Source organism: Eleutherodactylus coqui, chromosome 1 (assembly GCF_035609145.1).
Source record: "Eleutherodactylus coqui strain aEleCoq1 chromosome 1, aEleCoq1.hap1, whole genome shotgun sequence".
In the NCBI taxonomy this organism is placed as follows: Eukaryota; Metazoa; Chordata; class Amphibia; order Anura; family Eleutherodactylidae; genus Eleutherodactylus; species Eleutherodactylus coqui.
In genome coordinates, this window is record NC_089837.1 from 405,378 (window position 1) to 430,256 (window position 24,879).

At 46.7% G+C, this 24,879-nt stretch overlaps 1 protein-coding gene across 1 annotated transcript in view; it reads left to right on the plus strand.

Annotated features, from left to right (window-relative positions):
* Positions 1-24,879, plus strand: part of LOC136618078 (oocyte zinc finger protein XlCOF7.1-like) — a 148,848-nt gene that overhangs the window by 114,652 nt on the left and 9,317 nt on the right. Inside the window, exon 5 of the mRNA XM_066594302.1 lies at positions 48-1,301. Within this exon, the coding sequence (XP_066450399.1) occupies positions 48-1,301 (1,254 nt within the window). The remainder of the gene's footprint in view (positions 1-47; positions 1,302-24,879) is intronic.

The window sequence follows — 24,879 nt, forward strand, 5'->3', positions numbered from 1 at the left end:
TCAGGTTTGTATTAAACATGTATTTTGTCTTATTTTTTTCCTAATAGAAAATCCCGGTGAGACATCTGAGGGAAACTCCATGTTTTTGGTAAATTATAAAGTAGAAGATGAAGATATCATGCAGCGCTCTTCAGGAGAAAACCTCATTACCCCTAATGTGCCTCCAGGACCTCACAGTACAGATCCATCATATAATCCCCCAAATCCTGAGGAACGTTCTCCTGACCAATCACAGATGGTTACTACAAGTCAGAACAGGGGGAACAGGATTCAATGCGATAAATGTGGAAAACAATTTAAAAACAGTGCAAGTCTTTATACACACAGAAGAATTCACAAAGGACAGAAGACATTTTTATGTTCTGAATGCGGGAAATGTTTTATGGTGAAAGCACATCTTGTTAGGCATGAGAGAATTCACACAGGAGAAAAACCGTATTCATGTTCAGAATGTGAGAAATGTTTTATCACTAAAACCAAACTGGAGGCTCATCAGAGAATTCACACAGGAGAGAGACCATTTACATGCTCAGAATGTGGGAAATGTTTTACAAATAAATCAGATCTTGCTAGACATCAGAGAAGTCACACAGGGGAGAAACCATTTACATGTTTACTATGTGGTAAATGCTTTGTAAATAAATCAAATCTTGTTTCACATCAGAGAAGTCACACAGGAGAGAAGCCGTATTCATGTGCAGAATGTGGGAGATGTTTAACAAATAAATATAGTCTTGTTATACATGAGAGAATTCACACAGGAGAGAAACCATTTACATGTTCAGAATGTGGGAAATGTTTTACAAATAAATCAGAGCTGGGCACACATCAGAGAAGTCACACAGGAGAGAAGCCGTATTCATGTTCAGAATGTGGGAAATGTTTTACAAATAAATCCTATCTTCTTATACACAAGAGAATTCACACAGGGGAAAAACCATTTACATGTTCACAGTGTGGGAAATGTTTTATAGACAAATCAGCTGTTATTGTACATGTGAGAAGTCACACCGGAGAGAAGCCGTATTCATGCTCGCAATGTGGGAAATGTTTTACAAATAAATCAGTTCTTGTTCGACATGAGAAAATTCATACAGGAGAAAAGCCATTTACATGTTCAGAATGTGAGAAATGTTTTATATACAAATCGCATCTTGTTATACATGAGAGAAGTCATACGGGAGAAAAGCCGTATTCATGTGCAGAATGTGGGAAATGGTTCAGAAGTAAATCAAACCTTGTTACACATGAGAGAAGTCACACAGGGGAGAAGCCCTATTCATGTTTTGAATGTGGGAAAAGTTTTACAAGAAAATCAACTCTCGCTACACATCAGAGAAGTCATACATGGGATGAGCCATTTTGATGTCTTTTTTTCCAAACATCTTTTTTATTTTGAGCTTTTGTAAACACTTTTACATTAGAATTTAAAAAAAAAGAAAAAAAATACTGAAACAAAGTACCTCTTGGAACAATACAATGATATTTTTCAAAAACTTTACAGATATGTCACCTTTGGAAATAAAATATTAAACATTATAATCTCTTGTACTATTTCCTTATTACGGTTTACTCATCACTTTCAATCTTCCTATTATCTTCATGTAAATCCATTTATTTCAAATTAAGCCAAACAAAGCAAAAAAGAGGGAAAAAATAAAATGTAAAAAGGGAAATCACCATGAGCGGGTACTTTTAAGGTTTCCGTCTTCCACTCCTCTCCTCCTCCTCCCAGTCCAGACCCTATCTTACATCTCATATTCCATTCCGGTCTGTCCCACTATCCTGCCTTCTGTTGATTTTTAGTCTTCCCAGAGAGTCTCTAGCATCCCCTATTAGTTACCAGGTTGTATATTGAAAGGGGGTGACTATCTTTCTGATTTCTTGGTCAGTTTAGTGCGACTGGAAATAAAATCTGCCATTTTTTGAAAAATGTTTTTACTGCCTTTTCTTTGTGTCTCTCTGTCTCCACTTGGTCCATGTTTAATAGGTGATTAAGTTGGGCTGAGCCATTTTGATGTTTTGAACAAAACAAACAAGGAAGTCAAATTTTGAAACTCAGTATTCACACAAAAAAAACAGATTCTTTTTTTTTTTTTAAGATTTGTATTTATTTATCCTTCTTACAATTGTGCTCAGCAGTTTGAACAGAAAAGCATTTTCTGCTAGGCAAAATAGCATCCAGACGGGGTTATAGCGAGAAGATGCAAGGATGTCTTGTGGGGATGTTCTTGGAAGTTTACATTTATGCAAATCACCTCTTTAGATCTAAAGCTGTAAGGACATATTGGTGCTTTTTAATATAGTGTTGTTGTTTATCCAGCGGAACATGTAAGTTAAGCATGAAATAACTTTAAACAAGACACGTTTCCCTTCCTCCTGATTCTTCGATCTCCGCTAACTGCTCGCTATTCATTTAGGTCACACAATACGCTATGACTTCACCAGGTACGGACTCAGCAGTAGTTCTTGATACTTGGTCGTGGCATGTTTTTTTCCTTTTTCCATGATCTGTCTAGGAAAGCGCAAAATGAAATGACCCCCATCATTGAAATCCCTAACTTTTACTCTTTTTATTGAGCTACCTCTATCCAATGTCTTTTCATTAAATGTAGGCTGGGAGCGGTATAGTTTCTCCTTGTGGAGAGAAGCAACAAGGTATGAGGAGACTTATAACATTATGTATGCTCCTCGGGGAAATGTAATATGCAAATATGAGATGGTACAATGCCTCTACAGCGCCACCTATACAAAGGTAGCATTCCTGCAAGGTAATGTCAGACCCTTTAACATGACTGGCAATATAAACCAAAGCCATTAAATGTACTAAATTATGTAGAAAAAGTCAAAGGAGATGATTCATGGACTAGTTTTAAACTTGACCAATGGCTTTTCTCCCTGCTGCTATATAGAAAGGTGAAGCAAGGGATTAGCTTATTTTACTACATTAGGGCTATCCTTGTCTGTCAAACGAAATATCACCCTGTGGAGTTAAATGTAAAAGCATTAATTGAACGTTTGATAGTGAATGTTCTCATATTCTAATGTTAAGCTATTACTGAAGTATCCTGATCGATAGTTACCGACATGATCTTCTAAAAATGATTGTGAATCGCGATGGCGGATGGCGCCTCCCATTGTGTGTGTGTTGTTAGCACTCTTGCCTTTAAGTGCTGGAGTCCTAGCTTCAAATATCTGCAGGACTATGAAAAACTACATCCAGGTGTTGCCCTTGGTCAGATTTGAAACTGAATCTCCAGCATTGCAAAGGAGGTAACAACGGAGCGACCACATTGTCCAACAATAATAAACACAAAAAGAACATAAAGTCATCCAGATGTTGCCCTTGGACAGAGTTGAACCTACAATTCTAGTTTTGAAAGGTAGCAGTGCTAACAACTGAGACACCGCACCCATGCTTTATGCTCAAGAGGAGGAGAAGAACATGAAGAATAAGCACAAAGAAAACATAAAAGCATCATCCAAATGTTGCCATTGGACATATTCGAGCCTCCAGTAAGGCAACATTGCTAATGACTGAGCCACCATCCTTGTTTTTCCTTCTCTGCCCTCTTTTTTCTTCTCCCCCCTCCTGTGGAGAATAAGAAGAAAGTAAAGGAGAAGACAAATAGGAACGTGTACAAGGAGCAGAAGAAATATAACAAGCAGAAGATGGAAAATGAAGAGCGAGATGAAGAAGAATACAATCTTCTACTTCTTTTTCACCTCCTCCTCTGGAAAAGAAGAAACAGAAGGAGGAAGATGCTTGGTGGCTCAGCAGCTAGCACTATTGCATTGTAGTCCTGGGGTTCTAGCTTCATTGCTGTTTTAGGACAACACCTGCATGAAGTTTGTGTTTATAATTCTTATTCTCCATCTTCTCCTTTAAAGAAAAACAACTGTGGTGGCTCAGCTGTTTGTACTGCTGGGGTTTTACGTTCAAATCTGACCAAAAACAACATCTAGATGATATTTTTCAAAGTACATTCAGATGTTATCTTTGATGGGACTTGAACCTAAGACTGCAGCATTAAAAAAGGCAGAATAACAACGGACTGATACATTTGTTTATAAAACGATTTTCAGTTGATTTTTGTAAAAATTGGGTCAGGATGACGCAATCCAATTGGGTGAAAATCGGCTTGATTTTATGCCAAGCTGATCACAACAAGCCACAATAGTATTAAGTTAGAAAAAGTTGCAAATAAGTAAAATGTGACATTTACTAAATACGCATTAAAAACGTTGCGCAAACAGCAAATTATATCAAACCATATGCAAAAGCAAAACCACTGAGACCAGGACTAATCTTAGCAGACCCTCATAGAGAACACACGGGTAAAGGCCGGACTCACTAGTGCTAGTGGGCAAAGTCAGGCAGCAGGGTCACAGTACAGATTCACATACACCAACACCTGATGAAGGGTGCAGCCAAAGGCTCAAGGGCCCGAGTGCAAATATTTAGCTCGGGCCCTGACCACTTCATTACTGCACTTAATAGAGATGTATGGGGGGACAAGTTGTATATAGATTACATGTGGGAGTATCAGGATATTAGGTCAGAGATGTATGGGGGGACAGGTTGTATATAGATTACATGTGGGGGGTATCAGGACAATAGGTCAGAGATGTATGGGGGGACAGGTTGTATATAGATTACATGTGGGAGCAACAGGATATTAGGGCAGAGATGTATGAGGATACAGGTTGTATATAGATTACAGGTGGGGGGCATCAGGATATTAGGTCAGTGATGTATGGGGGGACAGGTTGTATATAGATTACATGTGGGGGTATCAGGAAATTAGGTCAGAGATGTATGGGGGGACAGGTTGTATATAGATTACATGTGGGGGTATCAGGAAATTAGGTCAGAGATGTATGGAGGGACATGTTGTATATAGATTACATGTGGGGGTATCAGGATATTAGGGCAGAGGTATGGGGGGACAGGTTGTATATAGATTACATGTGGGGGTATCAGGATATTAGGGCAGAGATGTATGGGGGGACAGGTTGTATGTAGATTACATGTGGGGGTATCAGGAAATTAGGTCAGAGATGTATGGAGGGACATGTTGTATATAGATTACATGTGGGGGTATCAGGATATTAGGGCAGAGGTATGGGGGGACAGGTTGTATATAGATTACATGTGGGGGTATCAGGATATTAGGGCAGAGATGTATGGGGGGAAAGGTTGTATGTAGATCACATGTGGGGGTATCAGGATATTAGGTCAGTGATGTATGGGGGGACAGGTTGTATATAGATTACATGTGGGGGTATCAGGATATTAGGTCAGAGATGTATGGGGGACAGGTTGTATATAGATTACAGGTGGGGGGCATCAGGATATTAGGTCAGTGATGTATGGGGAGACAGGTTGTATATAGATTACATGTGGGGGTATCAGGAAATTAGGTCAGAGATGTATGGAGGGACAGGTTGTATATAGATTACATGTGGGGGTATCAGGATATTAGGTCAGAGGTATGGGGGGACAGGTTGTATATAGATTACATGTGGGGGTATCAGGATATTAGGTCAGAAGTATGGGGGACAGGTTGTATATAGATTACATGTGGGGGTATCAGGATATTAGGTCAGAGATGTATGGAGGGACCGGTTGTATATACATTACATGTGGGGGGGTATCAGGATGTTAGGTCAGAGATGTATGAAGGGGACAGGTTGTATATAGATTACATGTTGGGGTATCAGGAAATTAGGTCAAAGATGTATGGAGGGACAGGTTGTATATAGATTACATGTGGGGGTATCAGGATATTAGGTCAGAGGTATGGGGGGACAGGTTGTATATAGATTACATGTGGGGGTATCAGAATATTAGGGCAGAGATGTATGGGGGAGGGCAGGTTGTATATAGATTACATGTGGGGGTATCAGGATAATAGGTCAGAGATGTATGGGGGGGACAGGTTGTATGTAGATCACATGTGGGGGTATCAGGATATTAGGTCAGAGGTATGGGGGGACAGGTTGTATATAGATTACATGTGGGGGTATCAGAATATTAGGGCAGAGATGTATGGGGGAGGGCAGGTTGTATATAGATTACATGTGGGGGTATCAGGATAATAGGTCAGAGATGTATGGGGGGGACAGGTTGTATGTAGATCACATGTGGGGGTATCAGGATATTAGGTCAGATGTATGGGGGGACAGGTTGTAGATAGATTACATGTGGGGGTATCAGTATATTGGGTTAGAGATGTATAGGAGGGACAGGTTGTATATAGATTACATGGGGGGTATCAGGATATTAGGGCAGAGATGTATGGGGGGACAGGTTGTATGTAGATCACATGTGGGGGTATTAGGATATTAGGTCAGAGATGTATGAGGGGGGCTGGTTGTATATAGATTACATGTGGGGGTATCAGTATATTGGGTTAGAGATGTATAGGAGGGACAGGTTGTATATAGATTACATGGGGGGGGGGGTATCAGGATATTAGGACGGAGAAGTATGGGGGGAAGGTTGTATATAGATTATATGTGGGGGGTATCAGGATATTAGGTCAGAGATGTATGGAGGGACAGGTTGTATATAGATTACATGTGGAGGGATCAGGATATTAGGTCAGAGATGTATGGGGGGGACAGGCTGTGCATAGATTACATGTGGGGGTATCAGGATATTAGGTCAGACATGTATGGGGGGACAGGTTATATATAGATTACACGTGGGGGGTATCAGGATATTAGGTCAGAGATGTATGGGGGGTACAGGTTGTGCATAGATTACATGTGGGGGTATCAGGATATTAGGTCAGAGATGTATGGGGGGACAGGTTGTATATAGATTACACGTGGGGGGTATCAGGATATTAGGTCAGAGATGTATGGGGGGACAGGTTGTATATAGATTACATATGGGGGCATCAGGATATTAGGTCAGATATGTATGGGGGACAGGTTTTACAAAGATTACATGTGGGGTATCAGGTTATTAGGTCAGAGATGTATAGGGGACAGGTTGTATATAGATTACATGTGGGGTATCAGGATATTAGGTCAGAGGTGTATAGAGGGACAGGTTGCGCATAGATTACATGTGGGAGGTATGAGGACATTAGGTCAGAGATGTAAGAGCGAACGGTTATATATAGATTACATGTAGGGGAATCCGGATATTAGGTCAGAGATGTAAGGGGCGACAGGTTGTATATAGATTATATGTGGGGTATCAGGATATTAGGTCAGAGATGTATGGGGGACATGTATGTAGATTACATGTGGGGGGAATCAGAATATTACGTCAGAGAAGTATGGGGGGACAGGTTGTATATAGATTACATGTGGGGCGATCAGGATATTAGGTCAGAGATGTATGGAGGGACAGGTTGTATATAGATTACATGTGGGGGGATCAGGATATTAGGTCAGAGATGTATGGAGGGACAGGTTGCAAAAAGATTACATGTGGGGTATCAGTTATTAGGTCAAAGAGGTATGGGGGACAGGTTGTATATAGATTACATGTGGGGGGCATCAGGATATTAGGTCAGTGAAGTATGGGGGACAGGTTGTATATAGATTACATGTGGGGGGTATCAGGATATTATGTCAGAGAAGTATGGGGGGACAGGTTGTATATAGATTATCTGTGGGCGGTATCAGGATATTAGGTCAGAGATGTATGGAGGGACAGGTTGTATATAGATTACATGTGGGGGGCATCATGATATTAGGTTAGTGATGTATGGGGGGACAGATTGTATGTAGAATACATGTGGGGGTATCAGGATATTACGTCAGAGAAGTATGGGGGGACAGGTTGTATAGAGATTATATGTGGGGGGTATCAGGATATTCGGTCAGAGATGTATGGGGAGACAGGTTGTATATAGATTACATGTGGGGGTATCGGGATATTAGGTCAGAGATGTATGCAGGGACAGGTAGTATATAGATTACATGTGGGGGTATCAGGATATTAGGTCAGAAATATATAGAGGGACAGGTTGTGCATAGATTACATGTGGGAGGTATAAGGACATTAGGTCAGAGATGTATGGGGGGGCAGGTTGTATATAGATTACATGTGGGGGGCATCAGGATATTAGATCAGAGATGTATGGGGCGACAGTTTGTATATAGATTACATGTGGGGGGCATCAGGATATTAGGTCAGTGATGTATGGGGGGACAGGTTGTATATAGATTACATGAGGGGGTATCAGGATATTAGGTCAGAGGTGTATGGGGGGACAGGTTGTACAAAGATTACATGTGGGGCGTATCAGGATATCAGGTCAGAGATGTATGGGGGACAGGTTGTATATAGATTACATGAGGCGGTATCAGGATATTAAGTCAGAGATGTATAGAGGGACAGGTTGTGCATAGATTATATGTGGGAGGTATGAGGACATTGGGTTAGAGATGTATGGGGGACAGGTTGTACAAAGATTACATGTGGGGTATCAGGTTATTAGGTCATTGATGTATGGGGGGACAGGCTGTATATAGATTACATGTGGGGGGTATCAATATATTAGGTCAGAGATGTATGGAGGGACAGGTTGTACAAAGATTACATGTGGGGTATCAGGTTATTAGGTCAGAGATGTATGGGGGGACATGTTGTATATAGATTACATGTGGGGGTATCAGGATATTAGGTCAGAGATGTATGGAGGGACAGGTTGATATGGATTACATGTGGGGGGTATCAGGATATTAGGTCAGAGATGTATGGGGAGACAGGTTGTATATAGATTACATGTGGGGGTATCAGGATATTAGGTCAGAAATATATAGAGGGACAGGTTGTGCATAGATTACATGTGGGAGGTATAAGGACATTAGGTCAGAGATGTAAGGGGCGACAGGTTGTATATAGATTACATGTGGGGGTATCAGGATATTAGGTCATTGATGTATGGGGCGACAGGTTGTATTTAGATTACATGTGGGGGGCATCAGGATATTAGGTCAGTGATGTATTGGGGGACAGGTTGTATATAGATTACATGTGGGGTATGAGGATATTAGGTCAGAGATGTATGGGGGGACAGGTTGTATATAGATTACATGTGCGTGTATCAGGACATTAGGTCAGAGATGTAAGGAGGGACAGGTTGTGCATAGATTACATGTGGGGGTATCAGGATATTAGGTCAGATGTATGGGGGGACAGGTTGTATAGAGATTACATGTGGGGGTATCAGGATATTAGGTCAGATGTATGGGGGGACAGGTTGTACAAAGATTACATGTGGGGTATCAGGTTATTAGGTCAGAGAGGTATGGAGGACAGGTTGTATATAGATTACATGTGCGGGGCATCAGGATATTAGGTCATTGATGTATGGGGGGACAGGCTGTATATAGATTACATGTGGGAGGTATGAGGACATTAGGTCAGAGATGTAAGGGTCGACAGGTTGTATAAAGATTACATGTTGGGGGTATCAGGATATTAGGTCAGAGATGTATGGGGGGACAGATTGTATATAGATTACATGTGGGGGTATCAGGATATTACGTCAGAGGAGTATGGAGGGACAGGTTGTATATAGATTACATGTGGGGGAATCAGGATATTAGGTCAGAGGAGTATGGAGGGACAGGTTGTATATAGATTACATGTGGGTGTATCAGGATATTAGGTTAGAGGAGTATGGAGGGACAGGTTGTATATAGATTACATGTGGGGGTATCAGGATATTAGGTCAGAGGAGTATGGGGGGACAGGTTGTATATAGATTACATGTGGGGGAATCAGGATATTAGGTCAGAGATGTATGGGGGGACAGGTTGTATATAGATTACATGTGGAGGTATCAGGATATTAGGTCCTAGATGTATGGAGGGACAGGTTGTATATAGATTACATGTGGGGGGTATCAGGATATTAGGTCAGAGATGTATGAGGGGGACAGGTTGTATATAGATTACATGTGGGGGGGGGGTATCAGGATATTAGGTCAGAGATGTATGGGGGGGACAGGTTGTATATAGATTACATGTGGGGGTATCAGGATATTACGTCAGTGATGTATGGAGGGACAGGTTGTATATAGATTACATGTAGGGGGTATCAGGATATTAGGTCAGAGATGTATGGGGGGACAGGTTGTATATAGATTACATGTAGGGGGTATCAGGATATTAGGTCAGAGATGTATGGGGGGACAGGTTGTATATAGATTACATGTGGGGGAATCAGGATATTAGGTCAGAGATGTATGGGGGGACAGGTTGTATATAGATTACATGTGGAGGTATCAGGATATTAGGTCCTAGATGTATGGAGGGACAGGTTGTATATAGATTACATGTGGGGGGTATCAGGATATTAGGTCAGAGATGTATGAGGGGGACAGGTTGTATATAGATTACATGTGGGGGGGGGGGGGGTATCAGGATATTAGGTCAGAGATGTATGGGGGGGACAGGTTGTATATAGATTACATGTGGGGGTATCAGGATATTACGTCAGTGATGTATGGAGGGACAGGTTGTATATAGATTACATGTAGGGGGTATCAGGATATTAGGTCAGAGATGTATGGGGGGACAGGTTGTATATAGATTACATGTAGGGGGTATCAGGATATTAGGTCAGAGATGTATGGGGGGACAGGTTGTATATAGATTACATGTGGGGGAATCAGGATATTAGGTCAGAGATGTATGGGCGGACAGGTTGTATATAGATTACATGTGGAGGTATCAGGATATTAGGTCCTAGATGTATGGAGGGACAGGTTGTATATAGATTACATGTGGGGGGTATCAGGATATTAGGTCAGAGATGTATGGAGGGACAGGTTGTATAAAGATTACATGTAGGGGGTATCAGGATATTAGGTCAGAGATGTATGGGGGACAGGTTGTATATAGATTACATATGGGGGTATCAGGATATTAGGTCAGAGATGTATGGGGGGGACAGGTTGTATATAGATTATATGTGGGGTATCAGGATATTAGGTCAGAGATGTGTGGAGGGACAGGTTGTATATAGATTATATGTTGGGTATCAGGATATTAGGTCAGTGATGTATGGAGGGAAAGGTTGTATATAGATTACATGCGGGGGTATCAGGATATTAGGTCAGAGATGTATGGAGGGACAGGTTGTATATAGATTACATGTGGGGGTATCAGGATATTAGGTCAGAGATGTATGGGGGGGGACAGGTTGTATATAGATTACATGTGGGGGTATCAGGATATTAGGGCAGAGGTGTATGGGGGACAGGTTGTATATAGATTACATGTGGGAGGTATGAGGACATTAGGTCAGAGATGTAAGCGTCGACAGGTTGTATAAAGATTACATGTGGGGGTATCAGGATATTAGGTCAGAGATGTATGAGGGGGACAGGTTGTATATAGATTACATGTGAGGGTATCAGGATATTAGGTCAGAGATGTATGGGGGGGACAGGTTGTATATAGATTACATGTGGGGGTATCAGGATATTAGGTCAGTGATACAGGGGGGACAGGTTGTACAAAGATTACATGTGGGGGTATCAGGATATTAGGTCAGAGATGTATGGGGGGGACAGGTTGTATATAGATTACATGTGGAGGCATCAGGATATTAGGTCAGAGATGTATGAGGGGGACAGGTTGTATATAGATTACATGTGGGGGTATCAGGATATTAGGTCAGTGATATAGGGGGGACAGGTTGTACAAAGATTACATGTGGGGGTATCAGGATATTAGGTCAGAGATGTATGGGGGGGACAGGTTGTATATAGATTACATATGGGGGTATCAGGATATTAGGTCAGATGTATGGGGGGACAGGTTGTATATAGATTACATGTAGGGGGTATCAGGATATTAGGTCAGAGATGTATGAGGGGACAGGTTGTATATAGATTACATATGGGGGTATCAGGATATTAGGTCAGAGATGTATGGGGGGGACAGGTTGTATATAGATTATATGTGGGGTATCAGGATATTAGGTCAGAGATGTGTGGAGGGACAGGTTGTATATAGATTATATGTTGGGTATCAGGATATTAGGTCAGTGATGTATGGAGGGAAAGGTTGTATATAGATTACATGTGGGGGTATCAGGATATTAGGTCAGAGATGTATTTGGGGACAGGTTGTATATGTAAGCATGCATGCCACGCGGGTGGCTGCCACGCGAATATAATGCTGTATGCAGTATGCTGTAGAAAGTATGAGACAGTTTGACCATGGCAGTTAATAACATCCATCTAACTTCTCCCTCTCTCAACAGGTACGTTCATTTCTGCATCATCCCACTCCATGCTGAACTGCTGCTATCTCCCTCTGCTTAAATCCTCTGTGCTGCTTGCTTGCTGTGAATTGTGTATTTTGCATTTCATCTGTTTGCATCGGTACATTCATTTCTGCATCATCCCACTCCAAGCTGAACTGCTGCTATCTCCCTCTGCTTAAATCCTCTGTGCTGCTTGCTTGCTGTAAATTGTGTATTTTGCATTTCATCTGTTTGCATCGGTACGTTCATTTCTGCATCATCCCACGCCAAGCTGAACTGCTGCTATCTCCGTCTGCTTAAATCCTCTGTGCTGCTTGCTTGCTGTGAACTGTGTATTTTGCATTTCATCTGTTTGCATCGGTACGTTCATTTCTGCATCATCCCACTCCAAGCTGAACTGCTGCTATCTCCCTCTGCTTAAATCCTCTGTGCTGCTTGCTTGCTGTGAATTGTGTATTTTGCATTTCATCTGTTTGCATCGGTACGTTCATTTCTGCATCATCCCACTCCAAGCTGAACTGCTGCTATCTCCCTCTGCTTAAATCCTCTGTGCTGCTTGCTTGCTGTGAATTGTGTATTTTGCATTTCATCTGTTTGCATCGGTACGTTCATTTCTGCATCATCCCACTCCAAGCTGAACTGCTGCTATCTCCCTCTGCTTAAATCCTCTGTGCTGCTTGCTTGCTGTGAATTGTGTATTTTGCATTTCATCTGTTTGCATCGGTACGTTCATTTCTGCATCATCCCACTCCAAGCTGAACTGCTGCTATCTCCCTCTGCTTAAATCCTCTGTGCTGCTTGCTTGCTGTGAATTGTGTATTTTGCATTTCATCTGTTTGCATCGGTACGTTCATTTCTGCATCATCCCACTCCAAGCTGAACTGCTGCTATCTCCCTCTGCTTAAATCCTCTGTGCTGCTTGCTTGCTGTGAATTGTGTATTTTGCATTTCATCTGTTTGCATCGGTACGTTCATTTCTGCATCATCCCACTCCAAGCTGAACTGCTGCTATCTCCCTCTGCTTAAATCCTCTGTGCTGCTTGCTTGCTGTGAATTGTGTATTTTGCATTTCATCTGTTTGCATCGGTACGTTCATTTCTGCATCATCCCACTCCAAGCTGAACTGCTGCTATCTCCCTCTGCTTAAATCCTCTGTGCTGCTTGCTTGCTGTGAATTGTGTATTTTGCATTTCATCTGTTTGCATCAGTACGTTCATTTCTGCATCATCCCACTCCAAGCTGAACTGCTGCTATCTCCCTCTGCTTAAATCCTCTGTGCTGCTTGCTTGCTGTGAATTGTGTATTTTGCATTTCATCTGTTTGCATCGGTACGTTCATTTCTGCATCATCCCACTCCAAGCTGAACTGCTGCTATCTCCCTCTGCTTAAATCCTCTGTGCTGCTTGCTTGCTGTGAATTGTGTATTTTGCATTTCATCTGTTTGCATCGGTACGTTCATTTCTGCATCATCCCACTCCAAGCTGAACTGCTGCTATCTCCCTCTGCTTAAATCCTCTGTGCTGCTTGCTTGCTGTGAATTGGGTATTTTGCATTTCATCTGTTTGCATCGGTACGTTCATTTCTGCATCATCCCACTACTGGTGTTTATCTGGTGTTCACACGGAAAATCTTATGAAGTCGTGGTTACTTTAGAGATACTGAGGAAAAACATATGTTCACCATTTTGCATAGTTCTCTGCGTTACCCAGGAAACCCCACGGGGAGGTAACCATGCGACGTTTCCTTCATATAAAATGACATCAGGAAGTGAGAGAATTAGATTACGTACATAAAATTTGGACACTAATTCTTTTGCGCTTAGAATTGAATAATCGAGTTGGGACCCATTAGCTTTTCATATTTATGACACAATCAATGCTTGTGCCAAATTTCACGTTTTTATGACACCGGAAAGTAAAAAAATTACATTCCGCACGTAAGATTTCGACGCCAATTCTTCTGCGCTTAGAATTGAATAATCGAGTTGGGACCCATTAGCTTTTCCTATTTATGACATAATCAATGCTCGTGCCAAATTTCACATTTCTATGACACCGGAAAGTAAATAAAATTACATTCCACACGTAAAATTTCGACGCCAATTTTTTTGCGCTAGAATTGAATAATCGAGTTGGGACCCATTAACTTTTCCTATTTATGACATAATCAATGCCCGTGCCAAATTTCCTGTTTCTATGACACCGGAAAGTGAGAAAATTAGATTCCGTACGTAAAATTTGGACGCTAATTTTTTGCGCTAGAATTGAATAATGGAGTTGGGACCCATTAGCTTTTCCTGTTTATGACATAATCAATGCTCGTGCCAAATTTCATGTTTCTATGACATATAACTTCCCGATGTCGTAGAAACATGAATTTTGGCGCAAGCATAGATTATCTCCAAAATAGGAAAAGTAATTGGGTCCCAACTCCATTATTCAATTCTAGCGCAAAAGAATTAGTGTCCAAATTTTATGTACGTAATCTAATTCACTTCCTGCTGTCATTTTATATAAAGGAAACGTCGCATGGTTACCTCCCGTGGTGTTTCCTGGGTAACGCAGAGAACTATGCAAAATGGTGAACATATGTTTTTCCCGGTATCTCTAAAGTAACCACGACTTCATAAGATTTTCCGTGTGAACACCAGATAAACACCAGTACCAAATTAACTCGGGCGAAGCCGGGTATATCAGCTAGTGTGTGTATATATATATGTGTGTGTGTGTATATACATGTTTGTGTGGGGTTCTCTCGCTGTATAGTGCCAGCCTCTCTGCTGTCGGAGCCTATCCAACATGTCACCCCATGCAGTATTGGCTTTAGCCAGCAGATAGCGCCGTTGTATAACAGCAGAAGCGGTAAGCCCCGTAGGAAAACCAGGATACAAATTGGATTGAAAGGGTTAAAAGGTCTCATATCGAAAAGATTACTTGGTTCACCAACCCAGGACCTGTGATGACATCACTGTCATGTGATCAGGGGGTGGGGCTCATGAATGGAGAAAAGGTAGTGATGAAGGACCTGTGATGACATCACCGGCAAGTGACCAGTGGGCGGAGCTCTGTGTGAGGCGAACGGCTGGAGGACGGTAAGTACATAATGTTGTCCGATAGAAGGTGAAGCGCTGATAGGTTTCTGTACTACTAACCGCCATCTACAGGTGGGGGACGGTACTACAAGTACAGTATACCCTACAGAGGATGTACCACAAGTAGCAGCAGCCCCCCACAGAGGATGTACCACAAGTAGCAGCAGGCCCCTACAGAGGATGTACCACACGTAGCAGCAGCCCCCCACAGAGGATGTACCACAAGTAGCAGCAGCCCCCTACAGAGGATGTACCACAAGTAGCAGCAGCCCCCTACAGAGGATGTACCACAAGTAGCAGCAGCCCCCTACAGAGGATGTACCACAAGTAGCAGCAGCCCCCTACAGAGGATGTACCACAAGTAGCAGCAGCCCCCTACAGAGGATGTACCACAAGTAGCAGCAGCCCCCTACAGAGGATGTACCACAAGTAGCAGCAGCCCCCTACAGAGGATGTACCACAAGTAGCAGCAGCCCCCTACAGAGGATGTACCACAAGTAGCAGCAGCCCCCTACAGAGGATGTACCACAAGTAGCAGCAGCCCCCTACAGAGGATGTACCACAAGTAGCAGCAGCCCCCTACAGAGGATGTACCACACGTAACAGCAGCCCCTAGAGAGGATGTACCACAAGTAGCAGCAGCCCCCCACAGAGGATGTACCACAAGTAGCAGCAGCCCCCTACAGAGGATGTACCACACGTAACAGCAGCCCCTAGAGAGGATGTACCACAAGTAGCAGCAGCCCCCCACAGAGGATGTACCACAAGTAGCAGCAGCCCCCTACAGAGGATGTACCACAAGTAGCAGCAGCCCCCTACAGAGGATGTACTACAAGTAGCAGCAGCCCCCTACAGAGGATGTACCACAAGTAGCAGCAGCCCCCTACAGAGGATGTACCACACGTAGCAGCAGCCCCCTACAGAGGATGTACCACAAGTAGCAGCAGCCCCTTAGAGAGGATGTACCACAAGTAGCAGCAGCCCCCCACAGAGGATGTACCACAAGTAGCAGCAGCCCCTACAGAGGATGTACCACAAGTAGCAGCAGCCCCCCACAGAGGATGTACCACAAGTACCAGCAGGCCCCTACAGAGGATGTACCACAAGTAGCAGCAGCCCCTACAGAGGATGTACCACAAGTAGCAGCAGCCCCCACAGAGGATGTACCACAAGTAGCAGCAGCCCCCCACAGAGGATGTACCACAAGTAGCAGCAGCCCCCCACAGAGGATGTACCACAAGTAGCAGCAGGCCCCCACAGAGGATGTACCACAAGTAGCAGCAGGCCCCCACAGAGGATGTACCACAAGTAGCAGCAGCCCCCCACAGAGGATGTACCACAAGTAGCAGCAGCCCCTACAGAGGATGTACCACAAGTAGCAGCAGCCCCTACAGAGGATGTACCACAAGTAGCAGCAGCCCCTAGAGAGGATGTACCACAAGTAGCAGCAGGCCCCCACAGAGGATGTACCACAAGTAGCAGCAGCCCCCCACAGAGGATGTACCACAAGTAGCAGCAGCCCCCTACAGAGGATGTACCACAAGTAGCAGCAGCCCCCTACAGAGGATGTACCACACGTAGCAGCAGCCCCCTACAGAGGATGTACCACAAGTAGCAGCAGGCCCCCCACAGAGGATGTACCACAAGTAGCAGCAGGCCCCCCACAGAGGATGTACCACAAGTAGCAGCAGCCCCCCACAGAGGATGTACCACAAGTAGCAGCAGCCCCCCACAGAGGATGTACCACACGTAACAGCAGGCCCGCTACAGAGGATGAACCACAAGTAGCAGCAGCCCCCCACAGAGGATGTACCACAAGTAGCAGCAGCCCCCCACAGAGGATGTACCACACGTAGCAGCAGCCCCCCACAGAGGATGTACCACAAGTACCAGCAGCCCCCTACAGAGGATGTACCACAAGTAGCAGCAGCCCCCCACAGAGGATGTACCACAAGTAGCAGCAGCCCCCTACAGAGGATGTACCACACGTAGCAGCAGCCCCCTACAGAGGATGTACCACAAGTAGCAGCAGCCCCCTACAGAGGATGTACCACAAGTAGCAGCAGCCCCCCACAGAGGATGTACCACAAGTAGCAGCAGCCCCCTACAGAGGATGTACCACACGTAGCAGCAGCCCCCTACAGAGGATGTACCACAAGTAGCAGCAGCCCCCCACAGAGGATGTACCACAAGTAGCAGCAGCCCCTACAGAGGATGTACCACAAGTAGCAGCAGCCCCTACAGAGGATGTACCACAAGTAGCAGCAGCCCCTAGAGAGGATGTACCACAAGTAGCAGCAGGCCCCCACAGAGGATGTACCACAAGTAGCAGCAGCCCCCCACAGAGGATGTACCACAAGTAGCAGCAGCCCCCTACAGAGGATGTACCACAAGTAGCAGCAGCCCCCTACAGAGGATGTACCACACGTAGCAGCAGCCCCCTACAGAGGATGTACCACAAGTAGCAGCAGGCCCCCCACAGAGGATGTACCACAAGTAGCAGCAGGCCCCCCACAGAGGATGTACCACAAGTAGCAGCAGCCCCCCACAGAGGATGTACCACAAGTAGCAGCAGCCCCCCACAGAGGATGTACCACACGTAACAGCAGGCCCGCTACAGAGGATGAACCACAAGTAGCAGCAGCCCCCCACAGAGGATGTACCACAAGTAGCAGCAGCCCCCCACAGAGGATGTACCACACGTAGCAGCAGCCCCCCACAGAGGATGTACCACAAGTACCAGCAGCCCCCTACAGAGGATGTACCACAAGTAGCAGCAGCCCCCCACAGAGGATGTACCACAAGTAGCAGCAGCCCCCTACAGAGGATGTACCACACGTAGCAGCAGCCCCCTACAGAGGATGTACCACAAGTAGCAGCAGCCCCCTACAGAGGATGTACCACAAGTAGCAGCAGCCCCCCACAGAGGATGTACCACAAGTAGCAGCAGCCCCCTACAGAGGATGTACCACACGTAGCAGCAGCCCCCTACAGAGGATGTACCACAAGTAGCAGCAGCCCCCCACAGAGGATGTACCACAAGTAGCAGCAGCCCCTACAGAGGATGTACTACAAGTAGCAGCAGCCCCCCACAGAGGATGTACCACAAGTAGCAGCAGGCCCCTACAGAGGATGTACCACAAGTAGCAGCAGCCCCCTACAGAGGATGTACCACAAGTAGCAGCAGCCCCCTACAGAGGATGTACCACAAGTAGCAGCAGCCCCCCACAGAGGATGTACCACAAGTAGCAGCAGCCCCCCACAGAGGATGTACCACAAGTAGCAGCAGGCCCCTACAGAGGATGTACCACAAGTAGCAGCAGCCCCCTACAGAGCATGTACCACAAGTAGCAGCAGCCCCCTACAGAGGATGTACCACAAGTAGCAGCAGCCCCCTACAGAGGATGTACCACAAGTAGCAGCAGCCCCCTACAGAGGATGTACCACAAGTAGCAGCAGCCCCCTACAGAGGATGTACCACACGTAGCAGCAGCCCCCTACAGAGGATGTACCACAAGTAGCAGCAGCCCCCTACAGAGGATGTACCACACGTAACAGCAGGCCCGCTACAGAGGATGAACCACAAGTAGCAGCAGCCCCCCACAGAGGATGTACCACAAGTAGCAGCAGCCCCCCACAGAGGATGTACCACAAGTAGCAGCAGCCCCCCACAGAGGATGTACCACAAGTAGCAGCAGCTCCCCACAGAGGATGTACCACAAGTAGCAGCAGCCCCCCACAGAGGATGTACCACAAGTAGCAGCAGGCCCCCTACAGAGGATGTACCACAAGTAGCAGCAGGCCCCCTACAGAGGATGTACCACAAGTAGCAGCAGGCCCCCTACAGAGGATGTACCACAAGTAGCAGCAGGCCCCCTACAGAGGATGTACCACAAGTAGCAGCAGCCCCCTACAGAGGATGTACTACAAGTAGCAGCAGCCCCCTACAGAGGATGTACCACAAGTACCAGCAGCCCCCTACAGAGGATGTACCACAAGTAGCAGCAGCCCCCTACAGAGGATGTACCACAAGTAGCAGCAGCCCCTACAGAGGATGTACTACAAGTACCAGCAGCCCCCCACAGAGGATGTACCACAAGTAACAGCAGGCCCCTACAGAGGATGTACCACAAGTAGCAGCAGGCCCCTACAGAGGATGTACCACAAGTAGCAGCAGCCCCCCACAGAGGATGTACCACAAGTAGCAGCAGCCCCCTAGAGAGGATGTACCACAAGTAGCAGCAGCCCCCTAGAGAGGATGTACCACAAGTAGCAGCAGCCCCCTAGAGAGGATGTACCACAAGTAGCAGCAGCCCCCCAAAGAGGATGTACCACAAGTAGCAGCAGCCCCCCACAGAGGATGTACCACAAGTAGCAGCAGCCCCCCACAGAGGATGTACCACAAGTAGCAGCAGGCCCCCACAGAGGATGTACTACAAGTAGCAGCAGCCCCCCACAGAGGATGTACCACAAGTAGCAGCAGCCCCCCACAGAGGATGTACCACAAGTAGCAGCAGCCCCCCACAGAGGATGTACCACAAGTAGCAGCAGCCCCCTACAGAGGATGTACCACAAGTAACAGCAGCCCCCCACAGAGGATGTACCACACGTAGCAGCAGCCCCCTACAGAGGATGTACCACAAGTAGCAGCAGCCCCCTACAGAGGATGTACCACAAGTAACAGCAGCCCCCCACAGAGGATGTACCACAAGTAGCAGCAGCCCCCCACAGAGGATGTACCACACGTAGCAGCAGCCCCCTACAGAGGATGTACCACAAGTAGCAGCAGCCCCCTACAGAGGATGTACCACAAGTAGCAGCAGCCCCCTACAGAGGATGTACCACAAGTAGCAGCAGCCCCCTACAGAGGATGTACCACAAGTAGCAGCAGCCCCCTACAGAGGATGTACCACAAGTAGCAGCAGCCCCCTACAGAGGATGTACCACAAGTAGCAGCAGCCCCCCACAGAGGATGTACCACAAGTAGCAGCAGCCCCCCACAGAGGATGTACCACAAGTAGCAGCAGCCCCTAGAGAGGATGTACCACAAGTAGCAGCAGCCCCCTACAGAGGATGTACCACAAGTAGCAGCAGCCCCCTACAGAGGATGTACCACAAGTAGCAGCAGCCCCCTACAGAGGATGTACCACAAGTAGCAGCAGCCCCCTACAGAGGATGTACTACAAGTAGCAGCAGCCCCCCACAGAGGATGTACCACAAGTAGCAGCAGCCCCCTACAGAGGATGAACCACAAGTACCAGCAGGCCCCCTACAGAGGATGTACCACAAGTAGCAGCAGCCCCCCACAGAGGATGTACCACAAGTAGCAGCAGCCCCCCACAGAGGATGTACCACAAGTAGCAGCAGCCCCCCACAGAGGATGTACCACAAGTAGCAGCAGCCCCCTACAGAGGATGTACCACAAGTAGCAGCAGCCCCCTACAGAGGATGTACCACAAGTAGCAGCAGCCCCCTACAGAGGATGTACCACAAGTAGCAGCAGCCCCCTACAGAGGATGTACCACAAGTAGCAGCAGGCCCCCTACAGAGGATGTACCACAAGTAGCAGCAGGCCCCCTACAGAGGATGTACCACAAGTAGCAGCAGGCCCCCTACAGAGGATGTACCACAAGTAGCAGCAGGCCCCCTACAGAGGATGTACCACAAGTAGCAGCAGGCCCCCTACAGAGGATGTACCACAAGTAGCAGCAGGCCCCCTACAGAGGATGTACCACAAGTAGCAGCAGGCCCCCTACAGAGGATGTACCACAAGTAGCAGAAGCCCCCTACAGAGGATGTACCACAAGTAGCAGCAGCCCCCCACAGAGGATGTACCACAAGTAGCAGCAGCCCCCTACAGAGGATGTACCACAAGTACCAGCAGAGACCCAGATTGAAGTGCATTATAGCCAGTGATAATAGAGCATACCATCTTAAAAATGTGCCTTGGTTCTGGGGTCCGGTGATATACTGTGGGGTCCATCAGTGGTGGTTGGTGTCCCTCCGCCAGATGTGATCAGTCTTAGTTCGGAGGTCCAGTGATATACAGTGGGGTCCATCAGTGGTGGTTGATGTCCGTCCCCCGGATGTGATCAGTCTTAGTTCTGTGGTCCGGTGATATACAGTGGGGTCCATCAGTGATGGTTGGTGTCCGTCCTCCAGATGTCATCAGTCTTAGTTCTGGGGTCTGGTGATATACAGTGGGGTCCATCATTAGTGGTTGGTGTTCCTCCTTCAGATGTGATCAGTCTTAGGTCTGGGGTCCAGTGATATACAGTGGGGTCCATCAGTGGTGGTTGGTGTCTGTCCTACAGATGTGATCAGTCTTAGTTCTTGGGTCTGGTGATATACAGTGGGGTCCATCATTCGTGGTTGGTGTTCCTCCTTCAGATGTGATCAGTCTTAGGTCTGGGGTCCAGTGATATACAGTGGGGTCCATCAGTGGTGGTTGGTGTCTGTCCTACAGATGTGATCAGTCTTAGTTCTGGGGTCTGGTGATATACAGTGGGGTCCATCAGTGGTGGTTGGTGTCCGTCCCCCAGATGTGATCAGTCTTAGGTCCGGGGTCCGGTGATATACAGTGGGGTCCATCATCAGTGATGGTTCGGGTCCATCATCAGTGATGGTTGGTGTCCGTCCTCCAGATGTGATCAGTCTTAGTCCCGGGGTCCGGTGATATACATTGGGGTCCATCAGTGATGGTTTGGTGTCGGTCCCCCAGATGTGATAAGTCTTAGTTCCGGGGTCTGGTGATATACAGTGGGGTCCATCAGTGGTGGTTGGTCTCCGTCCTCCAGATGTGATCAGTCTTCGTTCCGGCGTCAGGTGATATACAATGGGGTCCATCAGTGGTGGTTGGTGTCCGTCCTCCAGATGTGATCAGTCTTAGTTCTGGGGTCTGGTGATATACAGTGGGGTCCATCAGTGGTGGTTGGTGTCCGTCCTCTAGATGTGATCAGTCTTAGTTCTGGGGTCCGGTGATATACAGTGGGGTCCATCATTAGTGATTGGTGTCCGTCCTCCAGATGTGATCTGTCTTAGTTCTGGGGTCAGGTGATATACAATGGGGTCCATCATTGGTGGGTGGTGTCCATCCTCCAGATGTGATCAGTCTTAGTTCTGGGGTCAGGTGATATACAATGGGGTCCATCAGTGGTGGTTGGTGTCCGTCCTCCAAATGTGATCAGTCTTAGTTCTGGGGTCCGGTGATATACAGTAGGGTCCATCATTGGTGATTGGTGTCTGTCCCCCAGATGTGATCAGTCTTAGTTCTGGGGTCTGGTGATATACAGTGGGGTCCATCAGTGGTGGTTGGTGTCTGTCCTACAGATGTGATCAGTCTTAGTTCTGGGGTCTGGGGATATACAGTGGGGTCCATCGGTGGTTGGTGTCCGTCCTCCAAATGTGATCAGTCTTAGTTCTGGGGTCCGGTGATATACAGTGGGGTCCATCATTAGTGATTGGTGTCCGTCCTCCAGATGTGATCAGTCTTAGTTCTAGTGTCCGGTGTTATACAATGGGGTCCATCAGTGATGGTTGGTGTCCGTCCTCCAGATGTGATCTGTCTTAGTTCTGGGGTCCGGTGATATACAGTGGGGTCCATCAATGGTGGTTGGTCTCCGTCCTCCAGATGTAATCAGTCTTAGTTCCGGCGTCAGGTGATATACAATGGGGTCCATCAGTGGTGGTTGGTGTCCGTCCTCCAGATGTGATCAGTCTTAGTTCTGGGGTCTGGTGATATACAGTGGGGTCCATCAGTGGTGGTTGGTGTCCGTCCTCCAAATGTGATCAGTCTTAGTTCCGGGGTCCAGTGATATATAGTGGTGTCCATCATTAGTGGTTGGTGTCCATCCTCCAGATGTGATCAGTCTTAGTCCTGCGGTCTGGTGATATACAGTGGGGTCCATCAGTGATGGTTGGTGTCCGTCCTACAAATGTGATCAGTCTTAGTTCTGGGGTCCAGTGATATACTGTGGGGTCCATCAGTGGTGGTTGGTGTCCCTCCCTCCGATGTGATCAGTCTTAGTACCGGGGTTTGGTGATATACAGTCGGGTCCATCAGTAGTGGTTGGTGTCTGTCCTCCAGATGTGATCAGTCTTAGTTCTGGGGTCCAGTGATATATAGTGGGGTCCATCAGTGATGGTTGGTGTCCGTCCTCTAGATGTGATTAGTACTAGTTCTGGGGTCCGGTGATATACTGTGGGGTCCATCATTAGTGGTTGGTGTCCGTCCTCCAGATGTGATCAGTCTTGGTTCTGGGGTCCAGTGATATATAGTGGGGTCCATCAGTGATGGTTGGTGTCCGTCCTCTAGATGTGATTAGTACTAGTTCTGGGGTCCGGTGATATACTGTGGGGTCCATCATTAGTGGTTGGTGTCCGTCCTCCAGATGTGATCAGTCTTGGTTCTGGGGTCCGGTGATATACAGTGCGGTCCATCAGTGGTGGTTGGTGTCTATCCTCTAGATGGGATCAGTCTTAGTTCTAGGGTCCGGTGATGTACAGTGGGGTCCATCAGTGGTTGGTGTCCGTCATTCAGATGTGATCAGTCTTAGTTCCGGCGTCTGGTGATATACTGTGGGGTCCATCATTAGTGGTTGGTGTCCATCCTCCAGATGTGATCAGTCTTTGTCCTGGGGTCCGGTGATATACAGTGGGGTCCATCAGTGGTGGTTGGTGTCCGTCCTCCAGATGTGATCAGTCCTAGTTCTGGGGTCTGGTGATATACAGTGGGGTCCATCAGTGGTGGTTGGTCTCTGTCCACCAGATGTGATCAGTCTTAGTTCTGGGGTCTGGTGATATACAGTGGGGTCCATCAGTGGTGGTTGGTGTCCGTCCTCTAGATGTGATTAGTACTAGTTCTGGGGTCCGGTGATATACTGTGGGGTCCATCAGTGGTGGTTGGTGTCCGTCCTCCAGATGTGATCAGTCTTTGTCCTGGGGTCTGGTGATATACAGTGGGGTCCATCAGTGGTGGTTGGTCTCCGTCCTCCAGATGTAATCAGTCTTAGTTCCGGCGTCAGGTGATATACAATGGGGTCCATCAGTGGTGGTTGGTGTCCGTCCTCCAGATGTGATCAGTCTTAGTTCTGGGGTCTGGTGATATACAGTGGGGTCCATCAGTGGTGGTTGGTGTCCGTCCTCCAGATGTAATCAGTCTTAGTTCCGGCGTCAGGTGATATACAATGGGGTCCATCAGTGGTGGTTGGTGTCCGTCCTCCAGATGTGATCAGTCTTAGTTCTGGGGTCTGGTGATATACAGTGGGGTCCATCAGTGGTGGTTGGTCTCCGTCCTCCAGATGTAATCAGTCTTAGTTCCGGCGTCAGGTGATATACAATGGGGTCCATCAGTGGTGGTTGGTGTCCGTCCTCCAGATGTGATCAGTCTTAGTTCTGGGGTCTGGTGATATACAGTGGGGTCCATCAGTGGTGGTTGGTGTCCGTCCTCTAGATGTGATTAGTACTAGTTCTGGGGTCCGGTGATATACTGTGGGGTCCATCAGTGGTGGTTGGTGTCCGTCCTCTAGATGTGATCAGT